The following is a 20,120-nucleotide window of genomic DNA, read 5'->3' as shown; positions in this document are numbered from 1 at the left end:
AGCAGGATTGGGGCTGAGGCCTTTATTTTGAAGGCGGAGCCTTCCACAGCAGTACATTTGTTGTCTGTTTTCTGAAAAGTATTGCTAATTGCAACCTCCCAGACCGTGGGAAGGCTGTCGTTTAAAGGCAATCCTGAGTGAGCCTCCTTGTGACATATAAAGAAGGCCCAAAACATATTTTTCATTTCTGTTGTTTTTTCCCCCATTAGAAATGTAAGTGTGGGCTACCCAGTGTTTTCTGGCCAAGTATCAAGACAGTAAGACCTGTGCATGGGACGGAGGGGAAAGGGGTTTTAGTCAGCCTCTTTAAAACTTATTTTTGATTACTCCCTATGTATTACCAACACCAGACAAGGTGGGGAGGAAAGATTGGGTACATGCTCCGGGTCTCCATAGATTGGATGGGGAGAATTAGGTGCCAAGAAGGGGATATACTGAAGCCAACAACCTGAGTAAGGGGCTACCTAAGCTAGCTGAGGGTGGGATGCAGAGGAAAGGGATGAGGCTTAGGGTCCAGATCCACTAAGGCAGTGTTCTTCACTGCAAGGCCCACAAGCCAGTGACGGCTCCCCTTGACCCCATCTCCTTGTCATCCGTGGTTGAGAAACCCTGGCTCTATCCAGTGGTTGGCTTTCCAAGAAGGACATTCAGGAGCAAAAACCTGTGAAGACTTGATAGTGCTTAGTTGTTTTTTAAACCCCAGGCCCCATCTCACCCAACATGCTCAGGCCAGCCTGCCTATCTTGCCCCTGTGTGCCTCAACCCTCAGTTAAACCAGGCAGCTGTGTAGGGCTGCTACTATTTGTGCAGGGGGCAAAGTAACCCCAGCGTTACTCCCGAGGCCCCGCTCTCTGTCGGAGCCCAGCATGGCCGAGGGGGAGGGGAGAGGACGCAGAGACCAGCAGGGCCCTTGGCCCAGCGCGCGAGGCGAAGCCGGCCTGAGACCAGCTCCCTGGGCCCGGGGGATTCCAGCGCTGGCCGCCCAGCAGCGGGCTGCACAGGCCGAGCTCGGCCCGGCGGGGGCGGGGGATGTGACATGAGCACCGGGCGTGGCCGGCGTTGGGGGGGCTGAGGCTCTTCGTTGCTCCGTGTAACTCGTAGCTGCTACAGCGCGCCAGGCTCGTGTCCGCACCCGGGGACCTCCGCGGTGAGTAACCGGGGCGAGCGGCCGAGGCAGGGGATCAGGGGTTACCAAGGGGCGCAGAGCAGCCGCAGCGGGGCTGCCCTCCGTCTCCCTGAAGCCCTTTGACGTGTCCTCCCTTCCGCGCGGGGAAGACGGGAGCGATGGGGGTGTCCAGGGATGGGCGTTGGCCCGGGGTTCCTGCTTCATTTCACCAGCCTCCCCAGCTCACATGTTTTTGGCTTGCAACCTTGCTCCGGCTTTGGAACGGAGCCGGTCTCCAGTGGGCTGCTGCCCTCTTGGCCCCGGGCTCCGCATAACTTGTCTCTCCACTAGGCTGAGCTGCCCGGGGGAACGCAGGACGCGCACAGTCTCTCTTGCAGCCCTTGCACGCTCGCTTTCCTGCCCACTGATCCTCAGGAGCCATGGCAAAGGTGAGTCACTTCGCTGCTCCCCTTATTTCGGGCTTGCTAAGGTTAAAAGGCTTCTGTATTGCCGTGGTAAGTGCTTGTGTGCGTGGCAAACCCACGCTGAAGGGGCATTTGATCAAATCAATGATAGTTCCTGTTGCTTTAAATCCATTCTAGCTTTTCTTTCCCGGCTGGTGCTTGTTTAATAATCACAGCTCCATTTTAGTGTAGTGGGAACACAGTAAAAGTGCGGGAGTGAATGACGTGGGCTTTCTTAGACTTCTCCAAAACTAGGCAACTTTCTTTCTAAACTGTCCTTCTTTTCCTTTTTAAAAACGTTTGGCCTATCTCTAATAAACTCACACCAAACTCCAAAGATGCTGAAACAAGAACTTGGACAACTCATCATAACCATTGTGAAATAAACATCAGACAAACTTTTCCTTCCAGTTTCCTTTCATTTAGCCAAGTTTTCTGTAGTGCATATTTCTGATGTGCGTGGGTGTAGCCTTTTTCTACTGGAGTAAAGAGAAGAAAAAAATTTCTTGATTTTTTTTTTTCTTTCCCCCTTTACTCTCTTCTGCCATTTAAATTGTGTGGCTTCTCAACACAGACTTTTTATGCTGAACTTCTCTGATAGATCCGTAAACTGCAAATCTATTCTAATGCTTTTTCAGCCATTTTTTCCCCAGAAAGTTTTATGCCTTTCTTATTGGTCATTTTCATTTTCAATGTTTAGTTTAGTTCTGTAACATTTTTAGGCCAAATTGTTGTTTGAAAAACAACCATAACAGTAACCTCCCTATATGTTTATACAATCACATCAAACATAAACACTCCACAATGCCTGACAAGCCAAAAAAATAAACTTAAAACTGCTGCTCCATAACTTCCAACTGTTTACACAAGTTATCAAATGTATGAATATGTTCCAAGTGTGTAGTCTGGAATTATTTAATTATGCATCAAGTTGATCTTATATTAATGAGACTTACAGCAGTAGCTTTTAGCCTCAATATGCATTTTTTAACATCCCTCAATATTTACATAAATTAAGGGAAATCATTACTCATTTAAACACTCTTCTGCTAAACTTTACCTTTTTGGTAAAGTTTGGATTGAATTGCTTAGGCTCTTGTTATAAAACCCGTTTTCCTAGGGGTTTGGAATGGTTCCAAGATGCTGATTCTGCTCATGTAGTCCAATTAGGCACACGTAGGGCTTAATCATGGAAACAGATCTCTTGCACCTTTACAAAACCCCACTGACTTTGTGCAGAACTACCTTTAGCATATTTTTCTTTTTTCCCTTTTTAAAAAGCCATAAGAGGCCATTCAATTTCCTCAGTCTACTTCAAATGAAAACTACATTTTATGTTGCCATGCTCTAATAAACGGTACCTCTGTGAAAATGCTATATCGCTCTTCCCCAGTGTAGACTGATTAACAGCGAGACTTAGGTATCTAAAGAGGCAGATAAGCACCCAATCTGGCATTTAGACGCCACTGATGTTCGCAAAACCACTATTCAGGTGCTCCCTAACTATATAGATGCTTACATTTCTGCAGGGAGGCGTGAGGGGGAGATGTACAAAAGCTACCAAAATCCTGCCACTAAGCTGCTCATTGTCCTTGCTCACTCCTAACTGCCAGGGGTGTCTCAAACTAGACGTTCCCTGGCCCATCTTGCTTGCAGGGCCTGAACTGGTAGGTGTGCTCAGAGCATGCCTAACCACACAAAAGACAGTGGGGGTGAGCAGGCTGGGAATTTCGGGGTACTTGTCCAATTTTACCCAATACCCTAGTGATTAGGGCACTCACCTGGTATGTGAGAGACCCAGGTTTGAATCTCCAGTCTGCCTGTTTTGGGGCAAGGTCTTGAACGCACCTATTATGAGGGTGCCGTAATCACCAAGCTATATAGGCTATTCTGGGATGAGTCTCTCTCTGTTTCCTTTTGAAGGTGTTTCATTTTGTAGAAATGTTTCTTGAGCAGAGACTTGAACCACAGGCTTAGACTCACACAGAGGACCTAGGCTTTGCGATGCCTAGGTGCCCTGCCACTATAGGTGCTGGAACTGGGGGTGCTAACGCACCCCCTGGCTTGAAGTGATTTCCATTATATACAGGGTTTACAGTTTGGTTTAATGGCTTTCAGCATCCTTACTGTAAAAATTGTTCCAGCCCCCCTTCCTGCAATCCAGTGGAATTCACAATCCTGAGTTACGTGCTCAGGGTCCCCATAGATTGTACGGGGAGAGTTAGGTTCCAAGAAGGGGATATACAGAAGCCAACAACCTGAGTAAGGAGTTGCCTAAGCTAGCTGAGGGTGGGATGCAGAGGAAAGGGATGCGGCTTACAGTTCACCTCCACTAAGGCAGTGTTCTTCATTGCAAGGCCTACAAGCCAGTGGCGGCTCCCATTGACCCTAAGTGCGGCTCGCTAAGTTCCCTGTAAGCCGTGTGGAACCTAGAGAGGTTGGGGGTGGGCGGGAACTAGGGAGGGGAGCAAGTTGGGGTTTCCAGGGCTGTTGTGGGCCTCTGCCTCAGAGCTCCCTGCTGCCAGAGGGGGGAGAGGTGCCCCTCCCCTGGAGTTCCGTGCTGCCTGCCGGTAGGGGGAGAAAGGCCCTTCCTGCTGCCTGCTGGCAGGGGAGAAAGAGGCCCCTTCCCCCAGAGGTATGTGCTGCCTGCCTGCAGGTGGGAGAGAGGCCCCTTCCCCCAGAGCTCTGTGCTGCCTGCTAGCAGGGGGGAGAAGGCTGGGGGGGGAGCCTGCTGCACCCCAAGCTCCTCATCCCTGGTCCCACCGCAGAACTTCCTGCCAGCCCATCAGTCAAGCACCTATCTCTGCTTGCAATTCTCGGCTTAAACCCTTTCCTGGAGTTAGGTAGAGGTAGAGAGAGAGAGAGACTCTCTCTTCTCCCCATTATAGCCTATAGCCCAGTGTTTAAGACTCTGTCATGGATTGTATAAATGCAAGTTCAAGTCTGTGCTCTGCCTAAGTTAGATCAGGTTAAAAGCACAGGGCTGTTCAGTATTATGTGGAAACACACACACGAAAAATTCCTGACAACTTTCCTCTGGTTGGCTTTTGTGTGAGGCCTGATATGGTAGGTGTACTCTGAGAACACTACTGGATCGAGCCTGATTGGGGAGATAGGATGGAAAAACACCTAAGCTGACAATCTCGTTAGGGCTCAGAGCTGCTCATTAGTTGTGGGGAGGAGTCAGGATTTAGGTGGCTTTGCGCATGTCGTGTGGGGCAGACTTACGCATATAGGGGACATGAGGTACCTACAGAAAGACAGCTGAGTGATGGTTTTGAAAATGCTGGTGGCACCTAAATGTTGAGCGTAAGCACCTTAATACCTTTGTGGGACTAGCCCTGAGATATGAGCTGAGCAGGTCCTTGGCTGGTGTAAATTATCATTGCTCTCTTTGAAGTCAGTGGATCTCTGAACATTTATATCCACCGAGGATCTGCACCTAGATCTCTAAGGCCTGATCCATCTTTCACTGAAGTCAAAGGACATCTTGGACATTATTCCAGGGGCTTCAACCATACTGGACTGGGCCTCTAGTTTTTACATGTTGCTGTTTTTTCTCTGTGTGTTTATGCAGCCATGGAGGGCTGTATTTGGAAGTGTTCTCAACATGTTTAGCCATAATTGATCCCAGAGAGAGACAGAACCTTTTAGAAAGTGTACAGAATAAGCTCCATTTCATTGTGCACACATTCATATGTATATATACAAGTGCACACCATTTTCTTAGTGTCTGGCCCAGATAACTTCATAGCATTTTTGAAACAGTGCTATTAAATTAAAATGCAAATCAAAATCAAAATGAAATGTAAATAAAACTATTGCCTTCTAATTGTATGTGTGTGTTGAACTGAAGGTTCACAGAGTTTGAAATAGTTATACAGTGCAACATAGTCAGCTTTTAATAAAAGTGTATATATCCTTAATCACAAATAGTTGAAAATGTTCAGTAATATATTTTCTTCAGTGTTTCACCTAATCCTTTAAATATTTTGTTATGTCTAGTAATGGCAGAAAAAATATTTTAGTTGTTAGCATTTTTGTATGCTACCCTTCCAGTAGAGGAAGGTTTATTTATCTTGTGGAATAGTTGTAATAACATGGCTACGCTGTAGTGTAGTACAATTTCTAGATTGAACTCTGGGCATCCTTGTTCACAAGGTGCCTTTGTAATTGGAGGAATGCTGTTGACCTTAAAGGGTTGGCTTTCCTCACACTGCTGCACTCATTAAAACTGAGAAGGGGCAACAGGGGATGGATCACTTGATCATTACCTGTTTTGTTTATTCCCTCTGAAGCACCTGGCATTGGCCACTGTCGGAAGACAGGATACTGGGCTAGATGGTCTGACCCAGTACGGCCGTTCTTATGTCATTGTACGCCAGAAATATTTTCCTAGTTTTCAGTTGACCTAGATGCACTGGAAACAATACCTACTGATGTGGGTTTATTTAAAAATAACAATTTAAAAAATGGGAGCAATAAGAAACCTTTCTGTTTATAAAATAATGGTTGGATCTGACAATCCCAATATACTTGGGTCCCAGTCCTGCAAACTGTCATGTGCTTTCTTTCAAGCACATGGGTAATCTCATTGAGTTCAATATCATTCAGTGAGATTATTTTTCATGTGCTTAAGTACATGTGTGTTTGCAGAATTGAGCCTTGACTAGTCTCACTGACTTCATTGAGGCTACTTGTGTAAGGACTCTGCATGAACAGATGTTTCAGAGTAAGCCCCTAAACGATTGCATAATTCGGTTTCTCTCCACTTCTGTTTCTTTGGGCAACTGGTGTCAGGATCAACCTGCACATGTTCTGTGCTAATGTCCAGGAACTGACTCATTGACTCCCACTTGGATACTGTGTAATTCTTTCCTTTGTCAGAAGTTTAAGTTTAGTAGAACAAACATGGGTGGAGTCTATTAACTGGAGCTTAGCTTTTCTCCTTTAAACCTATGTGTCTAGATGGCCAACATGAAAAATGACAAGAGCAGTGTTTTGTAAGTGTCTTTTTTTTAAAAAAGCCCGGCGGTCAGGGTGTTCCTCAAGGAAGGGAGACCTCTGTTCAATTTCCTGCTCTAAATCAGGCAGAGTAAGTATTTGAACCCAGGTCTCCCACATTTTGGGTGAATGGGCTATGGGTTATAAGTAGGCTAACCCTGGGCTATGGGGTATGTCAAGGTTCCTCCCCCACTCTGAACTCTAGGGTACAGATGTGGGGACCTGCATGAAAAACCTCCTAAGCTTCTCTTTACCAGCTTAGGTCAAAACTTCCCCAAGGTACAAAATATTCCACCTGTCGTCTTTGGATTGGCCGCTACCACCACCAAACTAATACTGGTTACTGGGGAAGAGCTGTTTGGACGCGTCTTTCCCCCCAAAATACTTCCCAAAACCTTGCACCCCACTTCCTGGACAAGGTTTGGTAAAAAGCCTCACCGATTTGCCTAGGTGACTACAGACCCAGACCCTTGGATCTTAAGAACAATGAACAATCCTCCCAACACTTGCACCCCCCCTTTCCTGGGAAATGTTGGATAAAAAGCCTCACCAATTTGCATAGGTGACCACAGACCCAAACCCTTGGATCTGAGAACAATGAAAAAGCATTCAGTTTTCTTACGAGAAGACTTTTAATAAAAATAGAAGTAAATAGAAATAAAGAAATTCCCCCTGTAAAATCAGGATGGTAGATACCTTACAGGGTAATTAGATTCAAAAACACAGAGAACCCCTCTAGGCAAAACCTTAAGTTACAAAAAAGATACACAGACAGAAATAGTTATTCTATTCAGCACAATTCTTTTCTCAGCCATTTAAAGAAATCATAATCTAACACATACCTAGCTAGATTACTTACTAAAAGTTCTAAGACTCCATTCCTGGTCTATCCCCGGCAGAAACCAGCATATAGACAGACACACAGACCCTTTGTTTCTCTCCCTCCTCCCAGCTTTTGAAAGTATCTTGTCTCCTCATTGGTCATTTTGGTCAGGTGCCAGCGTGGTTACCTTTAGCTTCTTAACCCTTTACAGGTGAGAGGAGCTTTCCCCTGGCCAGGAGGGATTTCAAAGGGGTTTACCCTTCCCTTTATATTTATGACAGGGTATAAGACCTGTGCCACCATTTTTTATGGGAAAGGACTGACCTAGGTTACGTGTCTAACTTCAGGAGAGTTTTTCACGGTTGAGAATCCTAAGCAGAGGGAGGCATTTCCTGTTAGGCACCTAACTCCCTGTAAGGGGCAGGGCATAGGGAGTCTGGGCACCTGACTCAGGGCTGTGGCTTCTGCTTGGTGGCAAAGCACTTAAACATTAGACACTGTAAAGTTGAGTGTAAAGTCCCCTTTTGTGGATATAATCCTTGGTGTCTTTCAACCCCACATCTCCCAGTGAGATCTAGTCCTTTAGCAAAACTTGCAGCCCAAGTTTGGGAGTGCAGAAGAAATAAAAGGATTGTTACATAATACACGATGGAAGCAGAAAAGATTAACTTTTAAAAAGTTGTTTCTTGATATTGTGGTGTGTGCGCGAGAATTTAAAGATAAACCATCCACTTATTTTGAAACTTACGTTATCCCACTTTCCCTTGTTGCTGTCTGTCTGCAGGCATCTGTGCTGGAATGATCTAATTGCAGGCATGCCTCTCGGAACTTGCTGTCTCTTTAAAGCGTAGCATTCCTATTCCATACAGATAATTTGAGCTGGTACATGTAATTTCTAAAGAACTTAGTGAGTGAATTGGTGAACTTGGTAGGATTGAGAATGAGAATAGCGTTTAGTGTTGCTATCATGATATTCTGTCTGTTCAAACCCTGGTTGTTTCATATTTTACAACCTACAGTGTAAGTTCTTGTTTAGTAAGAGATCACATCAGATTTCAAATAGGTTTATAACTGAAACTCATGTTGTTTGTGATTTCATTACTACCCATATACTTAGGGCTCTCTTCCTAATACATGATCTAGTGCACAAAATAAAAACTTACTTTTGATATATTGGTGTTATGATGAGCCTTTTGTGTGTGTGTTTGCAGCAGTGTACACAAGAGTATCAAGAAAGGCACCTAAAATCTTTATGGAGCTATAGTAGAAAATAAACACAAATAGGTTATGAAACAGAAGTCCCATATGAAATATTAACTGTCCCTTAATTCACTGATTTTAGATTCACTAGTGAAAGTCTGGAATTCATGAAATCATGTTCCATCTAAAAGAGCTAGACTGCTCCTTTATGAATGTTAAGCTCTATTTAATGCAAAAACTTTTGTCTTCTGGTAACAGCTTTAGAGTGTCATACGTTTGCATAGGGCTATAGTTTTTTTTTTTGTTTGGGGGAAAAAATTGTACATCCCTGATTGGAGCTCAGAGACGCTCCTAATTTCCTGAACTTTATACCCTTGGGGGAGATCCTCCTCTCGTGTGACTTGTCATAGTTTCACTGAAGTCCAATTTTATAGATAATTGACTTCAATGGAGCCATGGCAGTTTACACTAGGATCGTCCCTTCAGTCTTCAATGTTCCATGTCTGTGGCCATCATCTTTCCAGGTGAGAAAAACTGAATGTGTTTCCATTTGGAGCCTGTCAATGCCCCTCCTTCAGTGGCCAAAATGAGTCACTTGAAAAATGCAAGGCACTTCCTCCGTCCCCTGGCCTGAGTCCACTGTCACCCTAACACTCTCAGCCCTTGTCTGCTGGCCTTGGGAGTGAGAAACCTGGACTGAAAAGTCAAATTACTAATAGACTGCAGAACTGGCCACCTGTGGAAGATTTTAATATAGAATTTTTTATTTTTTTTTTTAAATCTAGCATGCTCACATTAGCTTGCCACAACATAGTTAGATTGCTGGGTCACACTGATAAGTTCTAAAAAGGTGAATGAGTAGGTTTCTATAACACAGGGCTGAAAACACATGAGTTCTGTTTTACATTAGTGCTTGCACCATTGCTGGAAAATGATTTTGTATTATGGGTACACAATTTCTTACTACAGATGCAGCCTCTAAGACTGGTATAAGTAAGCTATGTAGAAGGGTAACCCTGCTTCTGTCTAAAAGGCTGTGATATGAGCTATGTGGCAGGGCCATTTTATAAGTCCAATAAATACATACAGTGGCAGTATAGGCTATAGCAACTTTGCTTCAGAGTGGAATGTGTAGCATGCAAATTAACTCTAATACTCAGAATGTTTTTCTAGCTTACATCTATGCCAAAAAATTTCAGGAATCTTTGGGCAACCTCAGTAAACCCAGAGACTTTCTACAGTACGCTTTGCAAGTGAGAATTATGAAAGATTTGCTTTCGTTAACAAAACTAAAAAAAGATACTGGAGAGAGTGACTCTTGATCAAAGATACTATCTTTATGTTTAACTTGGCTAAAAGATGACTAAGGAACTTAGGATCATTAAAAGGAGGCTTAGAAATTGTTCAGGGCCATTCCAGTTAGGTATAATTGGATAAGCAAAGGAAAACCTGAGGCTAGAAACCACAAACCACTTTCTAAATGTGAGGCCTAAGAGACTGTGGAATAGTCTCCCAGGGGAAATGGTGATAGTCTTAGATAATTCAAACCATGGAACTACGTAAAGCCCTAGAGAATATTCTGTTGAGTAACCCTGCATTGGCAATTGGTATGGACAAGGTTACCCGATGGAGGTCTTTTTTTTAAATCTGTCTGATTTGCTAAATTAACTTCTGTTTGTTAATGTGATCAGTAGGGACTTTTTTCACCCACTTATTTCCAAGGGCTATTGAGAAAAGACAATGAATATATGCTGTAAACCTTATAGTAGAAACACTGCCCATTGTTTGAAATTGAAAAAGAAAATGCTACAAGGGGAGTATCTCATCCCTCATGTATGTTGTGAACAGAAGTCTATTAGAAATGTTGTATTGTGCTGTTAAACAAGGTGATTCTGTATATGTTTAAATGCTGATATGATGGTGGTGAATTTGTTTGTTTACCTTAGTGCTTCTCAGAGTGTGAGATGAGATTAACTTGAGACACATGGCAACGCTCCCACTAGGGCATGATGCAAACTTGGCTTGCGAAACTATTACTTTCAGTGTGCACTGAGGCTGGTTACAGCTCAAATGCCAGTTCTATGCCTTCTCCTTTCCATTCTGGCAGATTTCCTCCCTCCACTCTCCAACCCCCCCCCCCCCCCCCGCCAATGCAAAATCACTTCCACCAATTTGTAACAATAGCATAGCACTGAGTAATTGAAATTGCTAAACTGAGGTCAGGACTTCCTCCCAGAAGCCAGGTGGCTATATGGCTTGTAAAATATGGTTGAAGAGAAATAAACAAATTATTTTCTGGGTTTCTACTGTATTTGTATGTGTTTGCATGTGTCCTTGTTGGTATTTTGAACTGTACCTGAATGTTGACTGGAATTTTTGGGGGAGGGAATATTCAGCTGATGCACAGACAGCTTATTGACAACAGACTGGGCTAGAATAATGAGGAGCAGGATTTGGTATAAGAAGCCATGTCTTTGAAAAGGCCCTGGGATTATTCAATACACTGCTGAAGGTTATGTGAAATGAACATCTAGAATAAGACAACATAAATACTAGCCCTGGGAGTAAAAGTGTTATAAAATTTAATTGAAAATGTACAGTGTTTTTATAGGTGTTGTTTTTTTAAGCATCTGATTGGGGTTAATAAAGGATTATATCCCTACTATGGAAACCTGGAAGATAGTCATGTACAGCAGGGTGGATTTGATTTAAATGACTAGTCAGGAAGACTCGATTTAATCATGGTTTTCTACAAAAAGTGCATTCTTCTTGATTGTTATAACCTTAATACATATTCTTCACAACTCAGAGATAGATGTAGGTTTCATTTTTAGAAGGTACATACTAAACACTTTTAAACACTGATTTATTTTGAAAACTTTTCAGATTCGTTTTATAGCTATATCAGAAAATGAATGATTGTTCAGTTATTTCATTTACCAAAGGTAATTGAAGCAGATATTTATGAAGTCATTGGGAAGTGAATATCTCCAATTCAACAGGCTAATCATTAATATTTGGAGGATTTTCTTGCCATGCTGTATTAGGAGGAGAACATCACCAGACAGACATTTAAATTGTTTTATTTAACTAAAACAACAACATTAAGTATTCTGGATATTTTTCTTCACAGCAAACAGAATATTTTAACAAAACAAACATATGTCCCTTGCTTCTCACATTTATCTCCAGACTTCTTCTCCTTGTCCTGATCTATTCCGCCTCCAACAATCTTATATTCGTTGAACTTTTTGAAACTTTGCACTTTTAGAGAGAGGTAAGGGATTGACTCTGTGTACACAAATTTGCAGAGGGACAATAGAGTTGAGGTCCGTTATTTCTCACCTCTACTTATTTAAAAACATTTTTGCTGTTAACAAGCATGTTATCTCTGGAGAGACAAATCCACAGTTCGAGAACTGCAAAAACTAAGCATCTCTGATGGCATCTTCTAGACTGAACACTGAGTCCCACTGAGTAGATAGAAAGATTTTTCTAAATAATCTATTCAGAAGCCTGTGGAGTCCCATAAAATTGGGTCCCTAATCTATGAAGTATTGGAACTCATTTACAAAACTTTTCTTAAACATTACATAAATATATTGTCTCGTACTATAGAATTAGAATGTATAATCCCTATTCCATGATGAGATATCTTTGAGCTATAATGATCTTAATTAAAACTATCTTTAGATAAGTTTTTTCCTCAAAAAGCATTTTATCAAAAAAATCAGATTTATTTTTTTATTTAAAAAAAACATTGATTTTTTTTTTTATCCACCCTGATGTACAGGGAGATTAAAAAAACCGAGCAGATATTAGTTTTTGGGTTTTTTTTAATCAAGTTGGTTTTCAGAAGAAATTCTAGAGATTCCTTTTGGTTTCATCCACTTTCACGGCCCTTTATAGCTCTACCCTTCTCGACTTACTCATTCCTGTTTCTTACTACGTCCATCCACCACCTCTGCTCTGCCAGCAGTACCAATCTCAATTGTCCACTTCTCCAATAAATGCCTTACACGTGGGATGTCTTCGTCATGCTGATCGCTGCCTTTCTGCTGTGATGCCTACAAAGAAATCTCCCAGTGAATGATGCCTAGGCTTGGGGTAGAGGGGAAAAGGAAAAAAAAGATACATATATATATATGTATGTAAATTGCATTTGCTCTGGTGTTTCCTCTGCTGCAGTTTCCACGATATGCATCTGAGGAAGTGAGCTGTAGCTCACGAAAGCTTATGCTCTAATAAATTGGTTAGTCTCTAAGGTGCCACAAGTACTCCTTTTCTTTTTGCGAATACAGACTAACACGGCTGTTACTCTGAAACCATCCCTAGTATGTCACTTGTCTTACAATTGCAAGATTTTGAGGACAGGGATTTTGTCTACCTAGCACAATACAATGGGTTCCTGCTCTGCAGTGTTTAGGGGGCCCAATCAGAGATATAACTGCTACATAGTAACTCCTATTAAATTATATGGGACTTTTCCATAAGGATGGCTAATTCTCATGTATTTGATTCTAAAAGAGAACTTCTGAAGGCGATGTACCATGGAAACAGTGTAATCATTTGTGTGTGTGCACATGCCCATGTGCTGACCCTTTCATTCTTATGTTATGACCTATATTGCCTATTGTGACTTATTTCTTACCAAATTTAGCTGGGCCATTCAATAACAAAAGTGCTCATGTGAAAGGAAACAGGAAATATAGTTGAATACAATTGTAGATTTTAAAGTGTCATATTGTTTTTTAGAAGAGTATCATGAAACTTCTTAAAATGTGGTGCTGTGTGGCAGATCTATAAAATCTTGTTCTTCAGATAAGTGATGTACCTCTTGCTTTCTATGTCTGGGGTCAATTCTTTTAAAACTGCATGAGTGTCCCTAGGATTCTGTGTACACTTCTTCCTAGGACATGTCCTGTATGTAAATATAAAGCCACAAATGTTAGAGGTGCCATGCCACCATGTTGCTTTCAGGTGCTAATGTTTAAGGCCCTGGTCTTGCAAACCACTTCACACAAATGGACTCATGCTTTTGGTAGCTCCTGCGTACACTGAACTGAAACTACATTAGCATCTGTCTAGTAAGAATTGTGTATAGATATTGTAGTGAGAACTGGTTTAAACAGCATTTTTCTAGCAAAAAATTTAACATTCAGATCTCCATCCCAAATCACAGCTGGGATCCTAATATGAGCAGATATGCAGTGGACTCATTAAATAAGCTGGTATCTGCTGCTTCATGGCATTTTTCTCCTCTAGCTCTCAAGAGGCACCGTGAAGGACTTTGCTGGTTTTGATGCCAGAACTGATGCTGAGGCTCTTCGTAAGGCAATGAAAGGATTGGGTAAGAATTATGGATATGACTGCTCAGAGGGAGTTATTTCTATCAGCTAGGTGGGAAGCACTTCGTTTTCCTTTTCTGACACAATATAATGGCTGTGTACTGAAGTTTTACATTAGCTAAAACAAACAAAGATAAGAGATTTTTAATTTTTACATCTGATGGAATTATAACCCTGTGAACACAGGAGTCAGGGTTTGTTCCAGTTTTGGTTTTGCTATCCTCAAGAAAGTTCACCCCTAGCCTGACACAGGGAGATGCAAGTCACTTCCCTTATTCAAAAGCAGGGGCGTGTGCAGGAAATCAAGTTTGGCCCCTTTTACAGGGGCACATTCTGTTCCCCCATTCCCTGCCCCAGCTTGCTCTTCCCTCCACACCCTTCCCCCTGGCTCCGGAAGGAGCTTGTTCTTTCCTCATGCCCGCCCTGGCAGGAGTTCACTCTTCTCCCTCCACCCTGGCCCTGGCAGGAGCTCACTTCCCCCCTTTCCATCCTCACTCCTGGGGCTGGAGGAGTCCTGTGCCCCGGACGATTGCTGGGGGGTGTCCGTGCCCCTGCTCCCCCCCTCCCGCCCCGTTTGTGCACGACCCTGTTCAAAAACTGCTGCCCTAGCTTGCATTCCCTACTCCCTTGGTCTTTATGAGGCTAGTGGCAGGAGGGAATCAGTGGAGGTTTAGGGAGTTCCTTACTACACTTCTACTGCAATCCACCCTTTCCCTCCTCTAACCAGACCTCCACATCAGGAGTATTTGTGGGGGTAATGCAGAGCTGGAATAAGTTCTGTATCTTACAGAGAAGCCCCCTTTCCTGGTTTTACAGAAGTACAGAGTATGATTCATTTCTGTGGCTGCTGTCTGTCATGTTGGGAGCTGTGCCTGCAGTGGTATCCTGCCTGAGAGCAGCATGTTAAAACTCCATCCATTTTATTCTCATACCAGTGTGTCAGAATCTGATGGCATGGCTTGAGGTGTACTGAAATTTTCATCAGTGGCTAATTAAGTACACTGCTGTCTGCTTTTTATCTTTGATTTAGTGACTCTTCATAGTGTTCAGCCCTCTCAAAGTTTACACCATTAGATTTTTAGAAAAGTTTTTATAGCTGTTCATGTTCTTTTTTTTCCTCCCTCTTCAAATAACTTCAGGTACCGATGAAGAGGCTGTCCTGAAGATCCTTACTAGCAGAAGCAATGCTCAACGCCAACAAATTGCAGCGGCTTTTAAAACCTTATTTGGCAGGGTAAGAGGAGGAAGAAAGTACTTTAACAAATCAGCTGAATGGAACACTCTCACAGTCCGTCCACTCTTCCGTAGAATGTTCATTTAATGAGACCCTGTGGTTCTGTTGTTTTGTCTGACTTTTCCTTTAAAACTATATCTTAATCACCAATGAAATAAGAATATTCAGTTTAGATTATCACACAGACATTACATTCTCTTTTCCATGTGCTCCTCCTGTGGAGTCTTCTGACCCAGTATAGTCCAAACAGCATCTTCACTTTCCTATTACTCTTTGTGTGCTTCAAGCATTGATCCTCATTCCTGATATACAGAGAATATAAGAGTATTTTGATGCCAGAGGTGATTCTTGATCTAGTGGGACAGAATTCTCTGGTGCCTTGATTTCTGTCACATTTTGTAACTATCCAGTATTGCAAAAAGAGAGTAAAACTTAATTTGTTGGTAGATTAAAAGCAGTGCATTTAAGACAAACACAAATAAGTAATTTCCTTATCCTGGCACTGTTGGATAAAGTGCACCTCTCCTTAAATCTTCGATCTGTTTAATCTTTATTTCAAATAGCAAGTGCAGTTAGAGAATACATTTTTTGTTTTGTTTTTAACTTTCTACCCCACCCATCTACCTGATAGCAATCACAGTGCTTTTTTATTTTGTTTAGCTACCAGTCATGCTAAACTCTACTTCCTAAATAATTGTAATACTGGAGGTCCCTGGTATACATCTCCCCCTTATCTGTTGTTTCGCAAACCTGTCGCTCATCAATGGGGGAACGTGTTCCGATTCACGTCTGTCCCGATCCGCATATGCGTTGTTTGAAGTACTGTACTGTAAGTTGCAAATGACAGATATATGGACTGATGTGAAGTGGAACACATTTCCCTATTGATGAGCGATGTATGTGTGACAGATGTGCGTAGCCCCAGTGGGCTGCGGCCCACCCACTTAACATCCAGGCCCACCCCACCCCAGCTCTGTTCCCGCCCCAGCACTTGCCTCACTATGCCTGCCCAGCGCTCCAGCTGGGGAGGGGGGTCAGGATGTGGGGGCTTCCAAGCCCCTGACCCTGTCTGGAGCGCTCGGGCAAGCCCCTGAGCCTGCGGAACAGGACAAGCCTCTGTGCCCAGAATCCGTTCCCTGACTGGAGCACTGGGCGGGCGGAATGGGGCAAGCCCCTGACCCCACTCCCTGGCTGGAGTGCTGGGCTGAGCAGGGCTGGGCCGAGCGGGGCAAGCCCTTGTGCCCCACTCCTCCGCCGGAGCCCCGGGAGCAGCAGGGCAAGCGCTGAGTGCTGGACGGGGTGTGTGGTGGGGGTGCACTGGTCCACATTTTTACTGGGCCCCCCCATTTTTCCAGGGGCCCCTGGCCAGAGCATCTATCATCCACTCCCTTCCCCCCCCCGCAAGGCTGGCTGGTGGGAGGGAGAGGCCGCCAAATCACTCCTATCCTTCCACCTCCATCATTGCCCGCCCACCCAAGTGTCCCCTCCTCCCTATGCCACTGCTGTTCCAGCAGGTCCCTGGTATACGTCATTTTGGTATCGGTATCTCTTTTCCAGAACACAACCCCCAACATATACCGGGGACCTGCTGTAATTGGCATGTAAGATGCTAAAAAACTAAGAATATCTGTGTGCATTATAGGTAACAAGGATAAATAATTGTTCAAGCATTCTAAAAATCAAAAGCTTGTACTAGGAAAACCAGTATACAAGTAATGAAACAAACAACCAGTGGTGACTAAAGAGAAGGGATTGTGGGCCTCAGTTTCAAAGTGCCAGTGACTCCATTGACTCCAGTTGGAGTGATGAGGGCTTGAAACTTCGGAAAATTGGCCCTGCCATATGAAGTCTTCTCCAAAGCTAGATAGAGATTTCCAGATCTGTTTGGGGATTTAGACACTTTGTTGAAAAGCTCAGCCATTGTTCTTGTGTTCAGTATGAATTAGATAGTTCAGTTGAAGAGGAGGGTGAACATTTAACTGTTAAAAACAGTATTTTTTAATATGCAAAAATCTCCTCCGTTTGCTGAAGTTGTATTAGTTCATTACTTTTATCCTGTTAGTATCCTGCTTTTTGCTTTCATCTAATAATTTTAGTCCTCAAATGAGGACCACCAGAGTATTTTCTAAAGCCCACAGACCAAAATGTATTAGTGTTACAAAATACCTGTGCATTCTCTACCTTAGACTTTCAGCTACACTTCCCCCGTCTCAAGAAACTTAGCAACAGCTCAGCTGTTCGCTAGTTTGCATGCCTTTTGAAATGATTTCCTTCCTAATTGTAGCACTGTTTATTCTGTGAGTTAGGATCTTGTAGATGACCTGAAATCAGAACTGACTGGCAAATTTGAAACCCTGATGGTGGCTTTGATGAGACCAGCGCGACTTTTTGATGCCCATGAACTGAAGCATGCCATTAAGGTAAAAGGAGTGTGAGGAAATGAAACAATTGAATGAAATATTTCTTGCTCCTATCTTGTTGCTTTAAGAATGCTTCTGTTTCCTTTATTTGAGTTAGAGATTTCATATTAATACTAATAACAAATACTATAATGATTACATTCATGTTTCTAACATTGATTTTCATGGCTTGAATTGTTTTTAACAACTCATCAGAGGTAGGTAGGTTAGAAATCAAGAATTACAAAAATGTCAGTGTTTTCAAAGAAACACTTGATGTTAAAAGATCAGTGTTAGTGCAGTTGGGCATTAAAAGGTATGCACCTTGAGACTTGTCTTACTTAGTAGCAGTTAATTTCAGCATAGTGGGTTTTTTTGTGTGTTTTTTGTTTAAAAAAATAACTACTCCTTACTGCATTGTTCAATATAATGTTTTATTGTGCAGCATGCAGAAAAGACAGTTTACTCACGTTATACTAGGAATCTCAAGGTCCACAGATTGTTCAGGGCAGTTGATAAAAGTTAGGGCAGTGGTTTCCAAACTTCTATTATTAACCGCTGTTTGAGAGAGTCTCTTGTGCACCGATATGGTATCAGCAGTGGTTGGTTGGTTTTATCCCTTCATTGGGTATCTGTATTACTTACTTACTTTCCTTGTATAGATCTGCACTAATCTCTCCAGGTCCCTCTGTAGTATGGTCATATTCTCCTCCATGTCTCCCTCTGCCCCCCTTCCATTTTTAGTATGGTCAAAAGTTTGACAATGGGTGAATTTACATCAGAGAGTGATGAAGCTGTATGTTGAGCAAAGATGGGTTAGTCAGTGACATGCTCTTGTAAATTGGTGCTCTAAGTAAAAATTTATGGGCAGGTGTTCATCCTTTTTGAATCAGGTCTAAAAATGTACTATTAATACATAGGAAGAATTAAACTCCTGGAAGTTGGTAACAGTTCTCCTTTTGGCTAAATGCATTGCTTCCTTTTGGGGGAGAAAGAATCAGATAGCACCAGTTTAATATTTTACCTATCTAGTTGTACAGTATAAGAATGTTATTCAGTGTGCCTTGACTTCTTTTCTGAAGCACTGTTACTATTTGTCCCTGACATCATCGACCTTGAAGGTCAGGGATTAGACTATGGATGTCTCTGAATTGTTTGTAGAACTTACTAATTAAACCAGAGAACATTGAACTTGACATGGTACTATCTAGTGCTTGGCCAAGTGACCTGGAAAGGTAAACTCCCAAGATCTTTGTTAACACACTTGCTAATAGATTAGCTATGTAAACTGCTTTTCCAAGGACCTTCCTGCTGAGTATAGTATCCTAACCAAATATGGACTTTGAAATATGGGATTTTTTTGTAACTGTCTCAAATAATATTTGGAGAGGGAAGGAGAAGGGACATTGAACATAGAAACAAGTAGAAGCCTGGCTGAGAAGAAGCAAAAAAACCCATGTCCTCCCTCCCCAACCCTGATTGATGTTTTTTTTTAAAAAAAGGGGGGGGGGGAGCAAAGAAAAATTGGCAGAAAGGAGGGTTGTAAGAGAGCAGAGATGAATAGTGAAGCAAGATTTTTTTCTTTTCCCTCTCACGCTCAACGTTAAAATAGAATACATGATTTTAAAAAAAGCTGGTGAGATTAACATTTTTTCTTTTTAAAAATAAGTGGGCTAGATTCACAAAAGATACCTAACTGCCACTTTAGGTGCCTAAATCCCAGAATCAGGCATCACTGGGATTTGCCAACTTCCCACTCAGATGCTACCGAGACCTATGGGCACCTAAACTTGTTCATCACCTAAATTTTTGCAGTAAAAGTTCACTTGGCACCTATATTTCTGCCTCTCTCTGCATACGCTCTGCTGCCTCACCCTAGGCATCTGGATGCCTAAGCTCCAGTGTTATGCATGAACTGCAGGAAGACAAGTGCTCCTTCGCCTAAGTTGCTTGCAGGGCCTGGTCTGGTAAGCATGCTCAGAGCTCACCTGCCAGATTAGGCCCTCATAGGTGAGCTCATAAAATGGGGGGAGGGGGAGGACTTGCCTTTTGTAACCTTTAGCCCAGTGGTTAGAACACTTACTTGGAATGTGGGAGATGACCCCACCCCCGGATTCAAGTTCCCTATATGCCTAATGAGGAGAAAAGGATTTGAACTCTCGGGTGAGTATTGTAACCACTGTCCTGTAGAATATTCTGATGGGTGATGGAAGGGCCTCCCTCAGTTTCTCCTGTTGAAGCTGTGGATAAATAATGAGTGATGGGGTTGGCAGGGAAAAGAGAGCGTCATTTTCAGGACTGCATTCTCTGTAGTCTGGTAGTTAGGGCACCCGTGTGGGAGGTGGGAGATCCAGGATCCAGTCCCCCTGCTCCAATGACTGTGTTTTTATTTATCCACAGCAGAACAGTTTCAACAGGAGAGACTGAGGAAGCCCAGTGTCCGAGTATCCCATAGCTCACTGGCTAGGGCTCTCACCGAAGAGGTGGCAGATCCTTTCTCCCCCTCAGGTGGCAGGGGGACTTAAATCGGAAGCTGCCCACAA

The 20,120-nt window shown here is 42.9% G+C and overlaps 1 protein-coding gene across 1 annotated transcript in view; it reads left to right on the top strand.

The window, feature by feature from the left end:
- Positions 1–967: 967 nt before the first annotated feature.
- ANXA5 (annexin A5) overlaps positions 968–20,120 on the top strand; it is a 32,991-nt gene continuing 13,838 nt past the window's right edge. The window contains exons 1-5 of the mRNA XM_084627536.1: positions 968–1,147; positions 1,457–1,554; positions 13,862–13,946; positions 15,084–15,178; positions 17,485–17,598. Coding sequence (XP_084483662.1) covers positions 1,546–1,554; positions 13,862–13,946; positions 15,084–15,178; positions 17,485–17,598 — 303 coding nt within the window. The 5' untranslated portion in view covers positions 968–1,147; positions 1,457–1,545. The remainder of the gene's footprint in view (positions 1,148–1,456; positions 1,555–13,861; positions 13,947–15,083; positions 15,179–17,484; positions 17,599–20,120) is intronic.

The sequence above is a fragment of the Lepidochelys olivacea genome (assembly GCF_965140295.1).
Source record: "Lepidochelys olivacea isolate rLepOli2 genome assembly, chromosome: 4".
Classification (NCBI taxonomy): domain Eukaryota; kingdom Metazoa; phylum Chordata; order Testudines; family Cheloniidae; genus Lepidochelys; species Lepidochelys olivacea.
The sequence above is the reverse complement of the archived record's forward strand: the minus strand, read 5'-3'. Positions and strand labels throughout refer to the sequence as shown.